The sequence below is a fragment of the Echiichthys vipera genome, assembly GCF_963691815.1.
Source record: "Echiichthys vipera genome assembly, chromosome: 19".
Classification (NCBI taxonomy): domain Eukaryota; kingdom Metazoa; phylum Chordata; class Actinopteri; order Perciformes; family Trachinidae; genus Echiichthys; species Echiichthys vipera.
The window spans coordinates 17,729,093-17,750,525 of record NC_139844.1 but is presented as its reverse complement, the minus strand read 5'-3'; the positions used below and the strand labels follow the sequence as shown (position 1 = coordinate 17,750,525).

The following is a 21,433-nucleotide window of genomic DNA, read 5'->3' as shown; positions in this document are numbered from 1 at the left end:
TTATGATAAAGTGGGAGGAAGTGACCGTTTGTTTGGGAATGTCTTAAAATGTAACAGACAGTGTAAAGAATGAGACAAGATTATATTTTGAAGACATCTTCGGATTTTAATAACATGTTGAAGTGTCTGTTATGCCAGATGTTAAACATGCACTGTATAAACACAAATATTTGAGTCCTCTTGTTTGTCTCTAACTAAATTGAAATATACACCTTTAAAACCACTCAAAATATTTTTTTAAAAGGGTTAAATTATTTCCCAAAACAGATGGCCATTGTAGTTTTTGGCAGACATTACCCAAACAGGAGCAAATAGTGCATTTGTTGAGGACTATTTTCAGTTGCGGATTAATAAACATTTGGTCTAGTGAGTATCAACAGAAGCACGATATGTGGGATTAACTCAAAATAAAGTACGGTGGTTGAGCTCATGGTAATAAAACATAAGTCACCCAGTGCAATGATGTGTTTTTAGTAGTTTGGGCAACAATGGAGGTATAAGGCACAGAGGATATACACTCTATTAGGCTTTAGCTACGCATGCAAAAGGGATTTACTGACTAGATTAATCCTTTAAATGAGGAATTAAATGTTTCTTCCGAAGTTTTAAAAATGACTCTGGTGTGAATATCCTCAATAAGATAAAGCAGAACAAAGTCTTACCACCAACTCGGAGAACATGCCGTCCAGCTCATCGTATCCTGGCATCGGCAGTGACGGCTCCATGGCCTGCAGGGCAAAGTCCTCCCTGAGCCTGTAGGTGATCTCCGGGTGATCGTTGCTGTTAAAACAGCAGAAGATGAAGGAGAGGCCACCACGGCCGCCGCCGCCACGTTTCCGAGGAGCCATGGCCGCCCGATGCGTCCGGCTTGGTCAGGTAGGGAGGGCGGGAGGCTCCTTCGGGGGCCTCTTTACAGCCTCCTCCACCTCAGAGTTTGGCCTCCGTCAGAGAGTACTGTGGACAGGGAGAAGGGAGAAGACACGTTTTCAACACAAAACCAAATCTGGTCTCTCACAGAGGAGTTTGTGATTTTTAAACTGGCATTCACAAAAATCAACAGAAGGAGAGTTTTCCCAAATAAACACTAGACAGGCTCAATGTAATGGCACTGAATACAAATATAATATATAACAAATATTAATAATTTCCGCTCTCTTGGATGAACTCCAAAGCCCCACAGCAACATTCAAACTCAAAAGAAGAGAAACTGACTTCGACATGTTAACATTAGTAGCACTGTTCCTATTTAGCAGCTGGACGACACAAAATCTATGAAGGCTATGAGTTTTCCACAGTTACAACCTAACCCTCTGCCCCTTGTAATGGTTATTGATGTAGGGTTATAATTTTCTAAGGAAAAGCACAATGCACCGTATGGGTAAGGGCCAGCACTGAAAGATTTCATTATACTGTTTACACAAAAGGGCCCCCGTGAGAGTGTGACGTTTGAAATGGAGACCGTAATTTGCCTGGATTAGTGTATTCAGGACTTTTCATCTCCCCTTCCTTCCTATTCAGCATCGGCTTTCCTCTAAAGACCTAACGAGGAATGATTGGAGGGATGTGTTTACAATGACTGCGGTGAGAGGTGGTGTGAGGCCTTGTGTGGTTTTGAAGACTGGCTCGGTCATCGCGGGTTAAGAGCAAAAACAGGCCTTCTTGTAGAGAAGAAGAGACGAGTCCTAAGGTGAGTAAGTCTGCCTGCATGTTGTTCAAATGACAGGTGAGATTTACGACATGTGGAGTTCGCGTCAAACTCAAACATACACTGCCTCAATCATCCTGATAACCATCAACACTAGACTTTCCCTTCATACAAACTTGGCTGGGTCTCCAGCAGCTGCATTTTGACCAGTAATGTAGGAAATGTGTGCAATCCTGTTGGACTATCTGCCCTGCCTCTGTATACCAGATAAAAATACATAGAGATCAGCTGTCATACATCCACAGCATTGATGAGGAGGGTTGAGCACATTACAGAAGGCTTTGTGCCAGGTGAAGATCCAATGTGCCCAAAAGTGTCTTAAGGGTATTTGTGGGCTGGTTTTAGGCGTGCTAGTGGAAGGAATCTAAGGAGGGTAATGGAGGTGTGTAGGTGAGTCTCAAATATCCTCAAATATCTTAAAAACTACAAGGATTGCCATTATATTCATGTTTCCAAGAGCATGAACACATGTCTTTGGTAAGCTTCTGACTTCATCTAGCGTCACCATGAGTTTGACATTTGTACTTTTACGTGACATGTCTTGACAATATTACATGACATTTTTAGTTTAGTTCGACAACTAAAAACAAAACAAAACCCTCATGTTCCCCTGAAAGAGATACTTTACAGCTGTACCTCGGGTTTAGTGCCAATAAGCAAATCTTAGCATGCTAACACTTCTAAACTAACATGATGAACATTATACCGGCTAAACATCTGCATGTTAGCATTGTCACCATGAGCATGTTATCATGCCCATCTCTAGGATTTATAGCTCAGAGCACCGCTGTGCCAAAGAACAGCCTCACAGAGCGTCTAGCATGGCTGCAGACTGTTAGTCTTGTTTAATGTTTCAGCCTTTATGTCTTTTCTTTAAAGGGGCATTCTGACCTTGGATCAGATGAACTGTACACAGGTTCTCTGGTTACAGGCTTCCAAACATTGACAATTACCTCTGTTGCTTAAGCTAAAAACTGAATTTTGAGACAAGACAGACTTCAAATCTCACTACTGAAACATAAACAAGTTTGATTTGTAACTACTAATTCACACAAACACAGAGTCAGAGAGGAGACAGCTGCAGTGTGTGCTCTCAGAACCGCTGGCTCAACTCCAAGCAGCAATAACGGAATAAAGTGCACACGACCTCTCCGCTGTCTGACAGACGTGGTGTCCAGAGATCCACGAGGAAACTGTGGGCAGCATGTCACAAAAACAGCTCTACAGTCTCCCTCCCTGCTGTGCCGAGCGTTGTGAAGCCAAGTATCATAACCACAGAGGCTGCGCTGACCTGCAGGAATTTCTGGACGTCTTTTCTTGGTGGCCGTCTGAACATAACCAAGTTCACTTGACCTTTCCCAGTGTTTTCCTATAAGTCAGAGGTTTCACCCAGAAAGAATGCATCATATGCAGGGTGATGCAGCCCCACCTGGTCAGGTCACATGGTCACCAAAGTTTGTGGGTCACTATGTAGAGTGTGCTGAGGCGCCAGAGGACAGCTAAAGTTATCTCTTTCAAAAGGGAAAGTGAGGACATTTCCTGTGGCAACTTTGTCGAGTTGTCTGAGTCAATAAGAAGTCCTTTTTGTGGTGTACATAAATAAATCCTGATGCCATCAGTGTCCCATTTTAGTCACTTTTTTGGTTCATCTGCGTTTCCTATATACAGCAGCTGTACTTTTCAAATTTGGACCAGTCACTGAAGCCGCCCAAGACTTTTTCTAACCACCACAAAATCTTGAAATCTGTTGTGGCTTTTCATTATTTTCATATTTCACCCTAAAATGTTTTTAATCTTCGCTTTAAATATGTCTCCTTTAATATGCTGATCCTAACAAAAACAACACCAGCAAATCCTAAAAAGGAACATTAACAGAACACAAAGATGCCATTTAACAATTTAATATTTAGTTCCAAGGAAAACTGTGCTGATAATGATATGTTGCAATGACACACAAGACATTAGGCCCAGTTTCCACTCGTGACACTTGGTAATAATTGTGCAAAATGTCAAACAAAACTAACAAGAGCCAGCTTTATTCCATCACTAGAATGCAATACATGCAATACATTTTCTAAATACATACAGTATACCTATATAATATATACAAAGCTTATAGTGTACTACACAGGCAAGGTGCCTGAGGCCAAAGGCCACACGTGGAATAAAGTACACAGCAGCTCACCCTTTCTAACACACTAAATAGTGTATTTATTTTGACACATCCTTGACTTTTCCAAACAGACTACCAGAGGCCTCAGCAGCAGCTGCTCGGCTTCACGCTTACCATCTATTCTAGCATGAAGGGAAGAAGTGATTCAAAACCTTCTTTGACCATATTAGTACACAAAACTGCCCATCTTTTCCATTAGCTAAAGCGAGCTGTAAACTTTGTATAAACTTGTGAGCCAGAGTGGGACAGCGCTGGTCCCCATCCAGCTGCAGGAACCTGCGGCTGTGCCACAGCTCGGCCATGCGAGGAGAGTACAAAGAGGCAAAGAGGGGGAGCGTTGAAGGTTTGAACAAACAGACTGTGACACTGTCAGGACTTTGTGTTTGTGCTGTAATTGTTAACCTGTGAGACCTGAATGCTCTGACATTAGCCCCCGGAGGTTGTCTGTCAGACGGTCAAGGTTCCCAACATAACAGAGGCCTGTTAGAACAAGAGGACATTCCTCTCATAGCCAGGTGAGCTTTGTGACCCTGAACAACACCCATACAACAACACCTTCCACTGGCTGTCACCTGCTCCGACTGAGAAGAAACAAAACAGATCCCAAAACAAGTATGTACAACTCACCCAGTCAAACTGACCCGTAGCTGTCCAAGCAGTAAACATTAGCAGAAGTAATGGTTATTTCCAGGAATTATCCTCGTCGTAGGCATGTTTCAAATGCTTACAGTCTGCTGGTTGATGATAATGCCATGTAACAGCTGCACTTTCCATTGAATCATGAAGAATGCTTATCATACTAACATAAATCAACTCTTGTACTGTACTGGACAAACTTCAGGACTTTTGTAGGCTGTTGCTTACAGCACGAGACAAGATTCTTAGTGTACTCCTTCATACACATCCGATAATTCAACCCACCCACTCATATCCACACCAACACTTCTCTCTTTGTCTGCAAGACATTTCTATCCTTGGATAGCCTTGTTGTTTTCGGGACCATGTGGTTTGGCGGGTGACCTGGCGTGAGTCCAGACTGTAAAAAGAATCCCAGTGATTGCAAAGTGAGTGTGAGCCTGTGCATGGTGCCTGCTCAAGATCTCTACGCTAAATCTGCAGAAGTCCGCGGGAGAAAAGGCAGAAGCACAGAGGAGCATCTTAAGCTAAACACAGAGAGACACTCACGTTACTAAACATGTGCGAAGAACATTCAAAGATGTTCTGAGACTTGATTTCTCTGTTCCTGCTCGAGAACAAAAGCCAATCTAACGTCGCCATAGCACTCCTATAAAGGGACATAACCTTATTGCCCAAAAATTGGCCATCGCAGTGACTAAGTGAAATGTGTGGTGTTGGTAAGACTTAGAAACAGATAACAACAACAAGATGAAGTACTGAATTCTGCCAAACATGAAGGAACTTTGCAGAAGTGTGCGATCAAACTACTCATTAAAACAAAAAATCTGTTTCTAAACCAAACCAAATCCACATATAAATGCCATATAATAGTAATTATGTAGACGGTTATAAAATAACTGCTGTCATAAATAGGTGGCTTCGTGTATAATCTATGAACACAAACAGGACAAGTTAAAGCTGATGCTAATAAGCCTAAATGTGCCTCACTTGAAGCAGAAATCCGACCTTGGAGAGAGAACACAGTGGACAGTAAGGTATTGAAAGCAGATGTTTGAAATACCTTCTTCTGCACCAGCTGGCATCTATCAGCAGTTTCTGGTGCTGCACTTTTAATTTTTTGATATCTATTAGCTGCTACGGCTGCATGAATCATCAGCAGCACTAATGACGGTTGGGAAAAGACGCAGCCAAATTAGAGCTGTAATGACAGTGTTGCTTCACCTTGATTTGTTTTGAAAAGCAATACAGGATGTCTTTCTTGGGCTCAGGCACTAATTAGAAATAATCTCTCTTTTTTAAAATGTCCTTGAGTGAGACAAAGACCCCCTCCCTGCTCCAGGAACACTGTTCTGTCTGACCATGACCTCCCTGTGCTGAGAGCGAATGAAATTTGTCACAGAAAAGGGAATCAATAAAGTGTTACGTTACTGTTATTATCATTACGCCTAGATTAGGATATTTCACTAACCCAAGCAGAAGTTGATTCATGTTATCATCCGATCACATTGACATCTACAGAAAACAGCAATTGTTTTATGTGATGTTTTGGGTTCGGCTGTAATGATGACGAAATAAAAATAATATGCAACTGTTGTTAACTGAAAGCTTGTGTTGTGTAGATGGACCTGCAGCTGTGGTATAGTCGGACCAGAAAGGCATTTGGTGCACAGAAGTTTAATCTTCTTTTCTGATTTAGGATTTGGGATGGATCAGACTTGCAATTTGATGATCATCTAACTGCAGGATACAAAGCTGCATTGCAGGTACTATACTATTCCACTACAGTACATTGCAGCGTTTCTCACACTGACAAAATAAAAGTGTATTTAAAAAAAAAGAGCCACTGGAGACTACGTTTATGGGATAGCAGTGTGCTTCACTCAAGAGGTTTATAGACTTTTGGAAACCCCCATGGCTGTTGTACGCTGCATTTGGTCATTTATTTTGGATCAATTTGGACAGCTGCAAACAAAAGACTCAGGAGTCACACAGTGAGGGCTGGCGGTAGTCCTTTCAGCTTGGATGTGCCCTGCTGAAAATCAATCAGCAACCCAGTGTTTGGACACGGAGCGATTGCTTAACCTGTGAAACTGAAAACTGTGTTGACTCAACCACAAAATGCTCAATAGTAACAACAGTCAAAAGTAATAAAACAATATTGTAGTGCAGCTGCAGAACGTGAACTGTTGAGCTTGTCTTGTCATGTATCTCCCTCATGTTTTTTGCTCAAAGCCAACATTAGTAACTGCTAACTATTTGGCAATTATTTTACTGTTGCACATGGTGTTTCACGTATTAATTTTTTTGTTTAGCTATGGTACAAACGGCACAGTGGTGCCTGATTGTCACGCACAGCTGGATATCATATATAACGCTTGTTCTGCCAGTAACTTAACGGCGCCCCATGTACACAATGAGTAAACACACGCAGACTTGGACACACATCAAAAAATAACTGGGCCACGATAGAAATGCTGACTGGCAGTTTAAGAGCAGATTAAAATCAATCTGTGAGTGAACAGAGAGCCGTCAAAACTGTCCTCAGTGTGAAAGCAGCAGTGTTACAGTAGCAGAGCTGTTCACCTCCTGTGCCTGTGTGCTCGTGTGCATTTACATTACAGGATTGTGTGTCTAGATATGACAAAGGCATTGCCTCTGGAGCATTAATGTCACATGGCTGAGGGAGTATAGTACTGAAGTGGCTCTCAGATTACAGCATTAACATACAGAAAGAGCGCAGGGAAAGGCATACCAGCACAGAGACACACAAAGGAAGCATTTCTTCCACCAGCTGATACATTTTTACACTAAATGTCTCATCTAAATTGCTGTGGGTCCAAAAAGTTTACATCTTGTTGAACTTTGAAGTACTGACAGATAGTGGATTGTGACAAAGTAACTGTGGTCTGTGACTGTTGTGCAAAATATTGAAATGCTGGAATGTAATATGAGTCTTTTGGTGTGCTAGTTTTTCCAGTTTTTAGGATGACATATATGTGAATATGTATTAATTTGGGACAACAGGGAACTGCTTCTACTGCATGCTTCCTAAACCAATGTTATTATTGGCTGTGGAATTAAACAATCAATACATAAGAGGCTCAACTTCATCAACCAAGTCTGAAGTAACTCTATAGTCTTTTTAGTGCAGAACTAACTATTTTAGTTGCTTTAGTTGAGTTGCTTAATCCTTAAAGGAAGAAAAAAAAAAATCATTCTGGTTCCAGTTTCTCAAAGATTTGCAGCTTTTGTCTGTTTTCTATCATTTACAATGGAATACCTTTAAAAAAAGAAAGTGTTTTAGGCCAGTATCACAACTTAAATATACACAACATAACATGTAACACACACACACACACACACACACACACACACACACACACACACACACACACACACACACACACACACACACACACACACACACACACACACACACACACACACACACACACACACACACACACACACACACACACACACACACACACACACACACACACACACACACACACACACACACACACACACACACAAGTGATCTAATTGTTTCCCACATCCTTCCTCATTAAACAAACTCGTGGTCCTCACGCGTTTCATCCAGACGTTATCAGTCCGTCTGTGATGACTCCGATTAGTTCAGACCAGCCTTTGTATCTCCTGCTCCTAGCCACGCCTGTTTTCATCAGTTAAGGTAATAATGTGGTTCAAATGATCATAACAGTAACAGAAGATAACGGCTGTGATCAGTGCGAGCTGACTCACTTACTGTGTCCATTCCTCATGCTGAGGCCACCGCATTATTTCATGAACAAAGCATTGTGCAAGCCCAGTGCTGATAAACAAATGTTTGTCAGTTAAGTTGTTTTGTTGCCTGGGAGAGATTCAATCACTGGTGAATGCAATTTGTGGTACCCTCCAGCTTGTTACAGGCTTTTCCTTAAGAGATGCCGCAATGATCTAAAAGCCCAGAGATGGTCCATTTACTGGCAGACCCACCATATGTTTGTTTTAACTTTAACACTTTAATGAGCAGGGTGTTGCAGTAGCACGTTCAGCACAGAACTAGCAACCATATGTTCGATCCGTAAAGATACTGGATGCTCTGAATAAATCTGTATGGTCTTCAAAATGAATTATTTTGTGAGGACAATCCATGATCATATAAGTGTCCATGGTGACAGATTAAGAAAAATAACTCATTTTTTTAAGAGATAAGACTGAACGTTGTCTAAAACAGACTTTAAAAGTAATTCAGTGGTATTCCCCTTTAAACCTTACATGCATGAATAATAGCCTAAAGCAAAAAAATGTGTATTTAGGATTGGGGAGTGTGCAGCTGAAATGTAGGGAGGACAGAGATTAAAAAGCAGGTTAAAGGCTGCTGCTCTTTTCCGTAGGCAAGGTTGTCAAACTCGTTCTGCAGACAGACTCTCCAACCCCCCACTCTTAACATGTTAGCATTCTTCCTCGGGTCAACCCTTCAAGTGGAGGTTAGATTCGGGGCAAAGAAGGAAACTACTCAAACATGCGGCAATATCCTTGCCAGCTTAGTCATCTGCGTTCAGTTTGTTGGCTACAATCCAAAACATTGAAAAAAGAACTGTTTGGATTAAAAATAGTACGGGTAGCCCGTATCATGCCGCTTCTAACAAGTGTAGAGAATCTAATGAACCAAAGCCGGAAAGCAGATGGTTGTAAAATGTTGTGAATTATCATTTCGACTGGAGAATCAAGAAAGTTTTTTATTTTTTTTATCAACTATTCTTGTAACATCTATCACATTTAGGGGTGTCCAAAATACTCCCACTGCAGATTTAAGGGTCTCTTTTGGCAAATATAATGCTGGACTGTCAGTTAAATCTTATTCTTAACGCTTCAGGTGAACGGCGTGACTCTCACACGCGAAAAGAGTATTCACTGCACACACAAATAACGTGACTTGCGAGATGCGTTTTCAAAGGGCAACACTGCAAGAATCAGGACACCATAGATTTCGTAGCTTCTACAGTTTGTATGGTTATAAAACTGTTACGTTATGTAACCGCGGTCATTGCAAAACTGGCTAAACCAGACATCCCTAATCACATCATAAACATGAGAGCATACTTTGATAATCAGAAAAAAAAAATCTTTCTGAAATTGTTTGGATTTCCAGTTAATACAGATTCAATGACAGCAGCAATTCTTAAGCAGGGTTGCAACTTATACCCCACTTACCAGGTGTTGCATGGAAAGATTATGTACTAAGTCATTTGAAAAATAGAAATTACAATTAATTTTAAAACAATGTATGCACATATTGAGTCAGTAGTTACAGCTTATATGTTGTTATAGAGTGTCTGAAAAGTAAACGTACGTATGAAACTGCTAAAAGTAATGGACACAGTTGAAATGTAATCGTCAGATCAGAATCACTGTAAATTAGCCGTGAATGAGAAAACTGATGAATATCAACGATGCACAGAAAAAGAAGAAATGTTTAGTGAGTTCAGATATAAGATGTGGACTTTGACTGAGTGAAAACGTCGTAAAAACAGATAATAACAGCCGTCAACAACTATAAGCACCGCATCTGAGCACAGTCCAATTTTAGTCCCAAATCTAATTCTGAGTAGTAAAACAGATAACCTCTCAGATTGTCAATAACGGGGCGTGGAGAGCGTGGTAATCTCATCTAGGATACCCTGAGCTGCAGCCTGTCCTTTAAAAAGCCCTGCCTCTTCCCCAGTTGCTATGGTAACCAGAGCGGTGGGTGACCGGTGAAAGCTGGGTGGGTGGTTGATTTAATGTAAGCCCTTTCCATCGCACATTACCCTCCTTTTTAATCTGCTCTGGATGTTTAGAGGGGAGAAAATAGGATTGTCTCTCTAATTCAGCGCACAAAAACATAATAACAAAAACCATTAAGGATTACAGGGTAAAACTCTAGCTTGCAGTCACTCAGAGGCACCATCAAATCCTGCAGAGCTACAAAGACTAGCGCTCATCCTTTGTAACACATCAGTCTGTATACTATTTACATGCGATGTACATAATAGCCTCTGGAGAGAAGCTGGGGAAGTGGAACCTGAGAAGGATGGGCAGCAGCAGGAAATGAGCGATGCGAATGAGAAGACCCCTCTCTGCTCAAGGTGACTTTCCTTCTCATTGACCTGATTATCTGCACTCCGCCCCCCATAATGGAAAAAAGTATGCCATCCGCTCTCTCTCTCACTCACTGATAACGGGCTGCATTCGCCAAACCAGAGAGAGAAGCTGGTGGGAGGTAGCAGCAGCCTATAGCCTCTGTGCATGAACACATATTTCTACCACCCTATCTGCAGACCAGCCTTGTCATTATGGGGCATTCCCCGCGTACACAGGACAACTCCCTCACCACGAAATCAGCCCAGGGGCTCGGTCGGAGCACCCTGTCAACCCCCCTCCCCCCTGGTTACTAAGGCAACACCGTTTTTCTGCACCAACACCTCCTAATAAGACAGGCATGACACAATCACATACGTCTTTGGGAGAGGAACCCAGCCTGTATCCTGGGGAGTGATAAAGCATCCACACACACACACACACGCACACACACACACATGCAGACACTGATAGCCTCGGACTATCTACCGGTCACATGCAGTCAACATGCACACACACACACACACACACACACACACACACACACATTGAAATCAGCAGCCGGCTCCTGCGCTCATTTGATTAGACGGTATAATAAGCAGATTCACTGAGCTCTCCTCACCCTGTCCAGGAGCGAGCTCGCCTCTGTTGCATTCCCTTTATATCCTCAGTTCACTGCAGTACCAAGCTTTCTGCACTGTCGACAGAAAAACATAACGTGCAGCGGACCATTTCCTGTGCAGAGTATGTAGTCCACGCAGGTTCAAAGTCGTCGCTAATAAGCACCTTGAATACCGGAGGCTGTCAAAATCAGCCGAGAGGAAAATCCCAGTTAGATGGAGGCGGTTTTTCTCAGATGGCACAGGGGTAAACAAGGGATAAACTCGCCATACAGGAGCATGAGCTGCTGTTTGAGATCTTGCAAACAGCCAGCTGGCCGGCGAGAACTTCTCCTCAGCGTATCCACTCCCTCCCTAACCTCCTTCTCTCTGCCTTTCTCTGCAGAGCGCTGTGGGGGCAGAGGGGACAGGCACAGATGTTACTGGCTCCAGGCCACACCCCTTTTCAACACTCCCAGTCCTAATAGGATGCAGCCATGACGTGGCCGCCGCCCGGCTCACCCCCCCCCCCCCCCCCCACTGGTTTTGGACAACTTGTTTAGGGTTTGTTTGGAGAGGGTTTGTTTGGAGAGCTGCAGGAGGGAAACAAGGCTAAGGTGCAAACCGTGTGTGGCGTAAATGTGGGTGTGGAAAGGAGAGAGATGGGAGGCAGCGAAAGTGTGACAAGGCTACTGAAGAAATGTGAAAAACATAAATTAAGGAAGAAAACAGAGGAGTTCAGCTATGTCTCGTCTAAAATAAACAACAACCTCCTATGTATCATCTTTTTTCATCTCAACAGTCTGGCAACGATGAGAGACAGCTGACAAAATATCCAGAGGATTGTAACCTACACAATTCCAGACACTCCCACATGATTTACGGCACAACTGCATCTCAGCTAATTACTGACTGCATCCATACACATCCCTATAATGCACCACATTTTTTGTACTCTACCAGAGTAACGGAAATGTGCAAGGAGTTTTCTGTGTAGCATGCTCATTAAAAAAAAGCATTTGTCTTGAAACAAATGTACACAGCCTGACAGTAATTTGGCCTTTTGCTGCAGGATTTCACATGAGAACCAGTATGGCAGACCTATTTCAGTCCGGTCCTTCATTTCATGAGTTTTTAAGTAAATTAGAGGTCTTGTATTGTAAAAGGTGATATTTCCACCCTTTCTTTTAATAAATGAGTTGTCAGGTTGACTGTACGTTTGTGATGTCACTAACAACTATACTTCATATAAGTAGAAGGTACCGCAACAGCAAACGCGGACCAGTCAGAGCAGACTGGGTTTTTTTAAGGAGGGGGTCTTAAAGGGACAGGCGCAGAAACGTAGCGTTTCAGACAGAGGGTGAATACAGGTATTTTCATACAGACTTTGTGAGAAAAGTAATATCATTTTTTAACATTAAAGCATGTAAACACGTTCTGGCTGGAACACCAAGTATGAACCTGAAAATGAGCATAATATGGGACTATAAGTAAAGTCACAATAAGTTACTGTCTCGACAGAAAACCTGACTGACTTTCTATCATATGTTGCTGATTACCGTTAATTTCATGAGAATGTTTATCAAACTTTTTTTGTGCTCCCTGCAAGTCAGTGTCCGTGCTCAACCAAAGATTGTTAATGAGGTAAAAGAAGCATCGCTCTGTAACAAAACTTTGCAACCACAAGTGCTTTTACAGTTCCCACAACTCTACAGTGTGATACAAAGTTTCCCTAGGTGATCATGTTACGTCGGTTTCAGGAGTCACATTCTTCCAGTTAAACTAGTTTCAACCATATCATATCAATAATTGAAAATGATCAAGTTTATATTGTTGAATGCAGGATTTTCAGTATTTGGATGAAGTAGCTTGTGAAAAATGAGGTGGAATTTAGAATATGTACATAATCAATCAACATTTAGGTAAATGCTGATGTTGGTATCAGCAAATACCCAGCAATAAAACACATCCCTACTTTACGAAGTTTATAATGTTACAGTATTGCTGAGACTACATGAGAGGGGTGTTGATTCAGCTCTGAGCTCACCAAGGAAACCAGACATGTTCTCACAATAGAACAGAAGGCATCTACCTTATCAAGGCCCAACGTGTTTCTGTGCAGGTGTTGAAAGATTAAGAGTCACCTATATGTCATTAACTTCCTGTTCTTCAGAAGTGAGCCGAGTGTTACCGATGGGTATTGTGATAACACGTCATAGTGCTTTTGTTGTCCATTCTGTGATGCGAAGCAGCTTTATCCAATCAGCACATCAGTGGTCAGGAAATGTGGCAGAAACACAGTAGAGTATCAAATGCCCTGTAACTGAGACTGTCACTAAGACTATGGATTTACACCACTCGCCCAAAAAAGTCCAGACTCGCACACTTCTTTGCCAAAAGGAAGTCACAAATCAAACCTAAGAGCAAAATTCAGACTTTCTCCTTAACAGCTGTAAGTGAGCATGCCGCAACCCTCAGTCTTAGAAAAGCTGCTTTACTTTATCCCTTCACCATAAAACAGCGCAAACCAACCACTTTCCATTAAGGATTATGGACCATTATGGTCACTTTACATGAATTTGGGGTTATTAAAACTTCAAAGTTTCCAAACAGCTGCCTCTTGCTGCCAATGTGTAAAGTTGCCTGCAGCTTTAAGATTTCTGGACCACTTCCAAGTCACATGTCATGGTAGCTGATATAATGCAATCTTCTAAAGCGTTGCAACTTTCTGCTTTGATTTTAAATGACCATATCTGAGACTGCACTGCAAGTTGGATCCAAGAAACTGGGCTTGTGTGAAACAGTCTATCTCTACAGGCCTGGTGTTGCAGACATCAGTGGCGTGCCGCGCCGGTGTGGTCATGAGTGGATAACAGTGGAGGCTGTACAGTCCTGGGTAGCTGCCTCTATAAAGAATGCCATGCAGCTGGAATAACAGACAGGTCCTGTTCTCATGGAGGGCTTCTGTTCTGGTGGGACGGCTCATCTGTGTCAATAAAAGCCAGGGCTGATGTTTTGGCACCAGGTACATACAAAGGGAAATGTGCGGACCACACTATGATGACATTTTCACACAGAAAGACAGAGAGTGGCGTTGTCGTACTCGTCTGAGTGGTGTTGGAGCATTTAAAGTAAGATTTTGTTTTGTGCCCCTTTGGTTGAATCCTTGAGAGTTTTATCCGTGTCAGGTCTTCACGAACTGACGGTGATCAAAGTCTCTCCTCCAAGTTAGGTAGAGAGAGGTCACTGTGTGTCATTCATATCTACTGCAATGTCTAACTCTTCTGTTTCTGGCTGCAATTTATGATGCATGTGTGAGGTATGAAAAGAGAACATGGGCTTTAGCACACACACACACACACACACACACACACACACACACACACACACACACACACACACACACACACACACACACACACACACACACACACACACACACACACACACACACACACACACACACACACACACACACACACACACACACACACACACACACACACACACACACACACACACACACACACACACACACACACACACACACACACACACACACACACACACACACACACACACACACACACACACACACACACACACACACACACACACACACACACACACACACACACACACACACACACACACACACACACACACACACACACACACACACACACACACACACACACACACACACACACACACGACAACCTCTACATCCAGCTACATTGAGGCTTTTGCATCTCCGTATTTGAAGAAGTTGCAAAACTACTCAAACAGAAACTCAAGCCTAAAAAAAAATGGTGTTTGTGTGAACCTGTTCCCTCTTTACTGCACTTTCCTTAGTTAATTATTAAGCATGTAAGGGCAGACAAAAGTCAACTTTACCCTTTTCTTTCTGGTTTGCAACAGGCGATTGTCTATTTTGACGTTTCTTTGGTTTTGACCTAGCAATATAAACAAAATATAACATTCAGGCAAAAAATAAACAGAATCAAAATCACTTGCCATCAACCCCAAATGATAGACGCAACTACTCTCCAAACATTGCTGTTAGGACACTGTATTTGACATCCAAGAATGTTAAAGTAAAAAGGTGCTGAAGCTTGGAAATGAGTTTGCAATGCATCAGTGAAACAAGGAAGCGTGGAAATGTGATTGGCTGCGGATTGTCGATGGCCCTGAAAAGTTGAGCTGTGCTTTTAGGCCTGTTGACAGAGTTTCTCTGGTAATGTAGGAAATAAAACAACCTTGGTGAAATGTTAATTGTCCTGCTTAAAGGGCGAAACATGCGAGTCAAAAAGCTGCAAACACAGAAACTGATAAAAGAAAGTGGAATAGACATAACGTTCTGCTAATGATAAGTATTCTCAGCAGAATCATGACTGACAGACCTTACATTTAAAAAAAACTTTTTCTCAGACTGCTGCCAAGGAATGTGTGAAGGGGGAACGTTATATTATGGCTCGTATCATGTGGTGGAGGGGAGCAGGGCTCTACCGTACATATGTTTCATTCAGGGTGGGGCTATATCCATAAATTCCAACCATGCAGCCCTTCCCTTGCAGACCCTAACATTCACAAATTAAATACCACGATTGAAAATGGTCCTACTGGTCTCTACCCACCCTCTGGAAAGCTTGTAATTACCCCCTGGAATAGAAACGTCCATCCCAGAAGGGGCGACGCAACTGCAAACATGAAAAGGAAGTCCAAGTAAGGATCCAACACTAAACAGTTTAGACGTTGACATAAAAGCAGCAGGGTTTCTGAAAGACCTAAAAGTGTTTTTCAAAAAGGATAGATGTGGCAAACTCTAGCTTGTGGTAGAGATAACATTAACCCTAATGGTAGGGATGGGGGTTTCTCATTCAATACATCATGGTCCAATAAAAGCATTTAAACTGCAATATAAACATCATGATTCATATGAGTTGAGCTATTAATAGCGGCCCCGTTCACATTTCAGTCAATATCTGTATTATTAACAGATAATGTGTTTACTGAGGGTCAAAGTTCTGCGTTGAAAATCTCACGGTACATCCACTTGCTCTTTCCGGATCCATCTCATGGTTGTCCTCAGTGGATGGAGTTGAAAGTTAAATGTAGCTAGTAAGATTTTTTTTTTCATATTCTGATTATTTTTAGATATCTGAGCTTTACCAAAATTATTATTACACTTTCAGTGATAATAACTAACCTCAAATTTAGAGTGGATATGTACTGAAACAAATGTAAAGCCTAATATACACTAGGATAATGTATCTAACTGACATGAAAATAAATTACTCAGCATTTTTAGTAAACTTAAACAATTTACTAAACTGTGAATTTCAATGTACTTCATCCCTCATGAAATTGACCTCTTTATTTAGAGGAAAACCGGGAGCGTTTAGGGATACAAAGATAAAAGATTTTTATTAGATGAAGTGGAAGGCACTGCTGCAAAAATATTATGAAGTGAATGGCTGCAGCTGCAGTGGACGTGCTTGTAACGGATTGACAGAATTTGAGGGTTAAAAGGTTGTGGCTTAACTTGTTGATCCCTCCAGATGTAGGCCAAGCCCGCTGCGCCGAGAAATCAGTGATCAACGATTTCAGCGGAGAGATAAGAAAGAGGGAGGCGGCGTATAATGTGTATTGTATTACAGTAGAAAAACAAACATAAACAAACAAATCAAATACGTTAATCCAACATAATCCAATCAGTATCCAGTCTGCTCTGAGGGTGAAGACAGCTTCAAAACATTTCATGGCTATTAGCGAATGTCACACGTGGATGCTCTGAGAATTAGCTCCCCAGACTAAATCCATGTGAAAAAGGTCTGAGGTCTCCGCCTCATCTGTGACCGCCAACACGGATGTGAAACTGGCTTATGTGCAGTCGGACGCATGACTGACACAGAGGCCAAGTGTAAGGTGAAAACAAGCCGGCATGCAAAACGCAGCCATCTTGGCTGATGGTTGAGCTGCAAGCTGCTTATCTCACAGTGTGTCATAATCTCAGCAGAGGAAAAACAACCTGAGTCTAGACGAGCCATAACTGAATATTAAAATCTGCTGGGAACCATAAACCAAGAGTAGGACAGTGCGACGAAAAACAGCAGCAAAAGGATGTTTGGGGATGTTAACAAGGACACCTGCTGTTGAACAGGATCGACCTGACGGCCTCTGCCCTGTGGCCTCTCAGTTATAAACAAACAAGTACATTAGTGTTCAGGGTAGCAGTACACTCTCTGTATTTCTCCTAAAAACAGATTGATACATAAAATTGTAAAACAATCCTACATTACACTTTACTTTAATGGTTAGAGAACTAAAAGATGGACCAGGTGTAACCTCAAAATCATAACACGGGTAAAAGCTATAACAGCTTACATAACTTTAGGAAAAGGAAGAAATATGGACGTGGACAATGGTCGCCACTAAAAGCTGTAACACAATCACTCCTGAAGAACATTTAGCTGTTGACACAGCTGGTTTCATCTGAGTGCGTGGCTGTTTTGAGGGCTTTTCTACAGTAATGTTATCACACAGATATGTTATACTGTGGGAACCTGCTCGTGGTAGCCGCAGTAGCAGCCTAGAACTCTGCCCGAGAAACCAGGACACCTTCTGTTCCTTGAGGAGAGATGTGTCTACTGTGGCTATCTTTCACTATGTTATATGTAAGAAGTCGCAATGTGCTTCACAACAAAAACGACAAAGAAACAAAAGGTGCTTTTTTTAAATGATCACAATTTCTACAAATTGAATAAGAATGTGCGTGACTGGCATTACCAGTTCCAGAGACGCCAACTCATTTAATGGGAAATTAAATTACCTTGGTAAAGAATACCAACGACATCTCAGCTCAGAAAGCAGACAACAGCAACAACAGAGCGAGAGAAACTAGTGTGCATTTATTTCCATACATTATGCAGAGGAGTATCTCAAATCAAGGCAAAGCAAGTCAACCCCATCCGTGTTCAGGTCCAAAGAATGACACTTTTGCCAACTCTTAATCCTTTCCTCGATGCTGCTCCTCGATAAAGTGGCATCAGTTCATGAAAAAGATAAAAGATATAGCCTAAACATATTTGTTCTGGCTTTGCTGTGTTGCTGCTACAACTTGTCAGAACTTGAGCATGCTTTGTGGAGGGTGGGGAAGCATTTTAAGTGCAGGATAAAGCATGCCGTGCTCTGGCACAGTCTGCTGCTGAATCGGATATCTGTCTGCCGTTTCAAGGCCCGATACAAGACGTGCTTTTGTTTGTGTCTGAGGGAGAAACATGTTGGCATCTGACCCGTTTCAATCAAACTCAAACAGGATGCACTGTGTGTCCTGCAAATTCACACGTAATTTCTAAAAGTGGTCCGCTGAGTATTTTTAAAGCATTAATATGCGCCCTTAAGGCTTGGTATTAGAGCATTTCACGTTGGGGCTTAGTTTTGTCTGGCATCGTCATCGCGCTAAAGCTCCAAATCAGATGAAGAGGCATGCACCCGGATACTGCCACAGTTACAATCTTTCGATATGAATCCTCCTTGTAAATTAGCCCTGATAAGATACGACATACAGGAAATCTTCTAAAGCTTTTAAGCGACTGAATAGCTGCTAAGTAAGGAAGCTGCATTGGCGAGCGTGATAAGGTTTGCTTTTATATGTTCAACACGCGTCATCTTTCAGTGATTGAGCTGTTATTACCATAACTACAAGTAGCAGCCTGAAGTGATGACTGCGCAAAATCTTTTGTCAGACAAAATGCTGGCTTCCAACCAGCTGGAACATCTCCTGCTACAACAACAACAACAACAAAGAGGGAGCTTGACAACCCGCCCAAACCGCAAACTCATTAAAAGAGTGTTATTTCCAAAATTTCTGCTTTGGGAATTAACATTAATAATGCAAACTAGACAAAGGAGGATGGAGGCGAGCAAGGATTGAAACATGAATCCCACTTGGCCCATAAAACCCCCTCCCATCCTCCCAAACCAACATCTCGGTTATGGGACTCCCCCACACACGTACGGCACCCACATGCTCCCTTTGTTCGAACCGCAGCATGGCTACACTCTTTCCACATCTTTGCGGCTTAGGCACACAAGTGATTAATTTTGACGCTCATTGTCATGATAATCTGAGGTTTGCCTCAAATTTCGCAGTCTGGCAAGAGAACACTCACTTTCTAACTTTGTTAACTACGACTGAACGCCATTCTTGCGCAGGAAAAGCAAACGCAAGGTTATTAATTAAAAAACTACCCAAGCTGAAAAACATTAAGCGATTAAAAGACTTCAGTCAGGAACAAAACCAAGCAAGCATGTATAAATATAGCCTCTGTGTCATGTGATATACTGTAACAGCCTGAGACAATTATGTCACTCCAAATCACAGGCAGGAAAGACTATTTCCCAAAACCGAAATGTTTATTAGAGAGCAATAACTGTGTTGAGCTGGAGAAGTAAGGGCTTAATCTTTTTAGCTTTGGGTGAAAATTATAGCACAGTATGTGCAAAAACACTCTGATAATGTCTGTTTAGAGGGGGTCTCGTTGGGCTGGACAATATGGAAGAGATCCCCAACCCCATATAGGTCATTAAATATCTCGCTAACAATATATAGCACAAAATAAATAGTCTATATGGAATGACCACATGGTAAAGACGATTTTTGTATACTCCTGTGTGAATTTACTACTGTACTTAGCAAATGAAAAGTACTGATTCATTTCTCATTTTGTTAAAAACTTTGGTGCAAACTATAAACTCAAAATATTTCACACCCGTTTTAGCCAAATTTGAGCTATGTGCTCGTTATTATGAATTTAGATGACGTACATGTGTAAAACGATATATGATTTATTTACAATAAAGGACCATATGATAAAGGACCATATGGAATCATCACCCAACCCTAAGATCTCACTACTTCTGTAATGTAGTCATATAGAAAAATGTATTGTTGTAGTGTGTACAAGATTTAAAAAAAAGTAATAATAAAGAAATCTCTGGTGATTTCCTGCATATATCCCAGCTAAAGAAAACCTCTTGATGAGTGGATGATTGTGACTCCTGAAGACTAAACAATCAAACAGAACTTTGAGATATATGTTAACCTCGCATTTAAAAGTAATGTTTTAATATTTTCTGGGAATAGGTGACTTACTATCCATTAGAAATATAACAAGCTGGTCTTGTTGATCAATTTGCAAGACTGGGTGTCACATTACAGCTCTTATAAGGAGTCTTTACCTCTTTAAACATCTCTGCAGGCAGCAGAAGTAGCACAGCTTGTACTGTGCCGTCGAGGGCACAACTGCAACAAGTTCAGATTGGCCCAGAATATAATTTCATAGGTCACCCAGTTCTAGTTATAGAACTATAAGACTGCAGATCAAGGCTTGCTTCTCAGGAGGGAGATGAGTCTGTGACTGGGCTGAACACACCTAATAATTACACAAGTTTCAGTGGATGGAGGCTAATGTGCCAACATGTTAGGATTCACGCTAAACCCAAACAGTGACATTAAGATCTTTAGATTTTTATAATCGTATCATTACTTAGAATGTATTTGGGTTTTTTTTAGACCCGGTTCACATCATCTAGTAGCTGTGATGCATTCTTCATTGCTAATAAAAATTGAGGGATAGAGGTAATGTTTTGCCGTGAAGGATCAATTACTCACAAAAGGGTCTGAAATCTGTCAACCTTAAGCCCATTAATTAAAAATCTGCCACCACTGAGTGGCTGAGCTGGAAACAGGGAGCACTGCCCTTTCACCTCCGAACAATCGGGAAGGTCAAGAGCCAGTGGTCCTGGGAGGGGACAAGCAGTGTGCAATTGTTGTGTGGGTAACTGAACTCATCTGCCAGCCTAAATGTTAAGAGTATGTTTTGACTAAAATAATATAACACACTTGTGCTTTAAAATAAATATACTTTTTCTGTTTGGCAAAGGAATCCAAAGGCAGACTGTAAAAGATGACCTCGAAGTCAAGCTGTTAGCACCAACTTATTTTAAAGGCTGTGAGCAGCAATGTAGCCGACCACAAATGTTTAAATCCAAAATGATGCCCGGTCCCCTCATTTTTTCCCAGATGTAAAGTTCTAACAGAAGCATTGTCACATCCAGGCCTTTGACTGAGAGGTGCTCAGAAAAACTGTTCAGCCGAGGTGGTAAGATCCTGACATACCTCATCTT

General features: G+C 41.7%; 1 protein-coding gene across 7 annotated transcripts in view; it reads right to left on the bottom strand.

Annotated features, from left to right (window-relative positions):
- daam1b (dishevelled associated activator of morphogenesis 1b) overlaps positions 1-21,433 on the bottom strand; it is a 47,549-nt gene that overhangs the window by 19,905 nt on the left and 6,211 nt on the right. For 2 of the 7 annotated variants that reach the window (XM_083933982.1, XM_083933983.1), the window contains one exon: positions 663-954. In XM_083933982.1, coding sequence (XP_083790108.1) covers positions 663-848 — 186 coding nt within the window. In that variant the 5' untranslated portion in view covers positions 849-954. Of the gene's footprint in view, positions 1-662; positions 955-11,265; positions 11,680-18,074; positions 18,277-21,433 lie in introns of those variants that run through there. The other 5 variants (XM_083933985.1, XM_083933984.1, XM_083933987.1 and 2 more) reach the window with 5 other exon arrangements.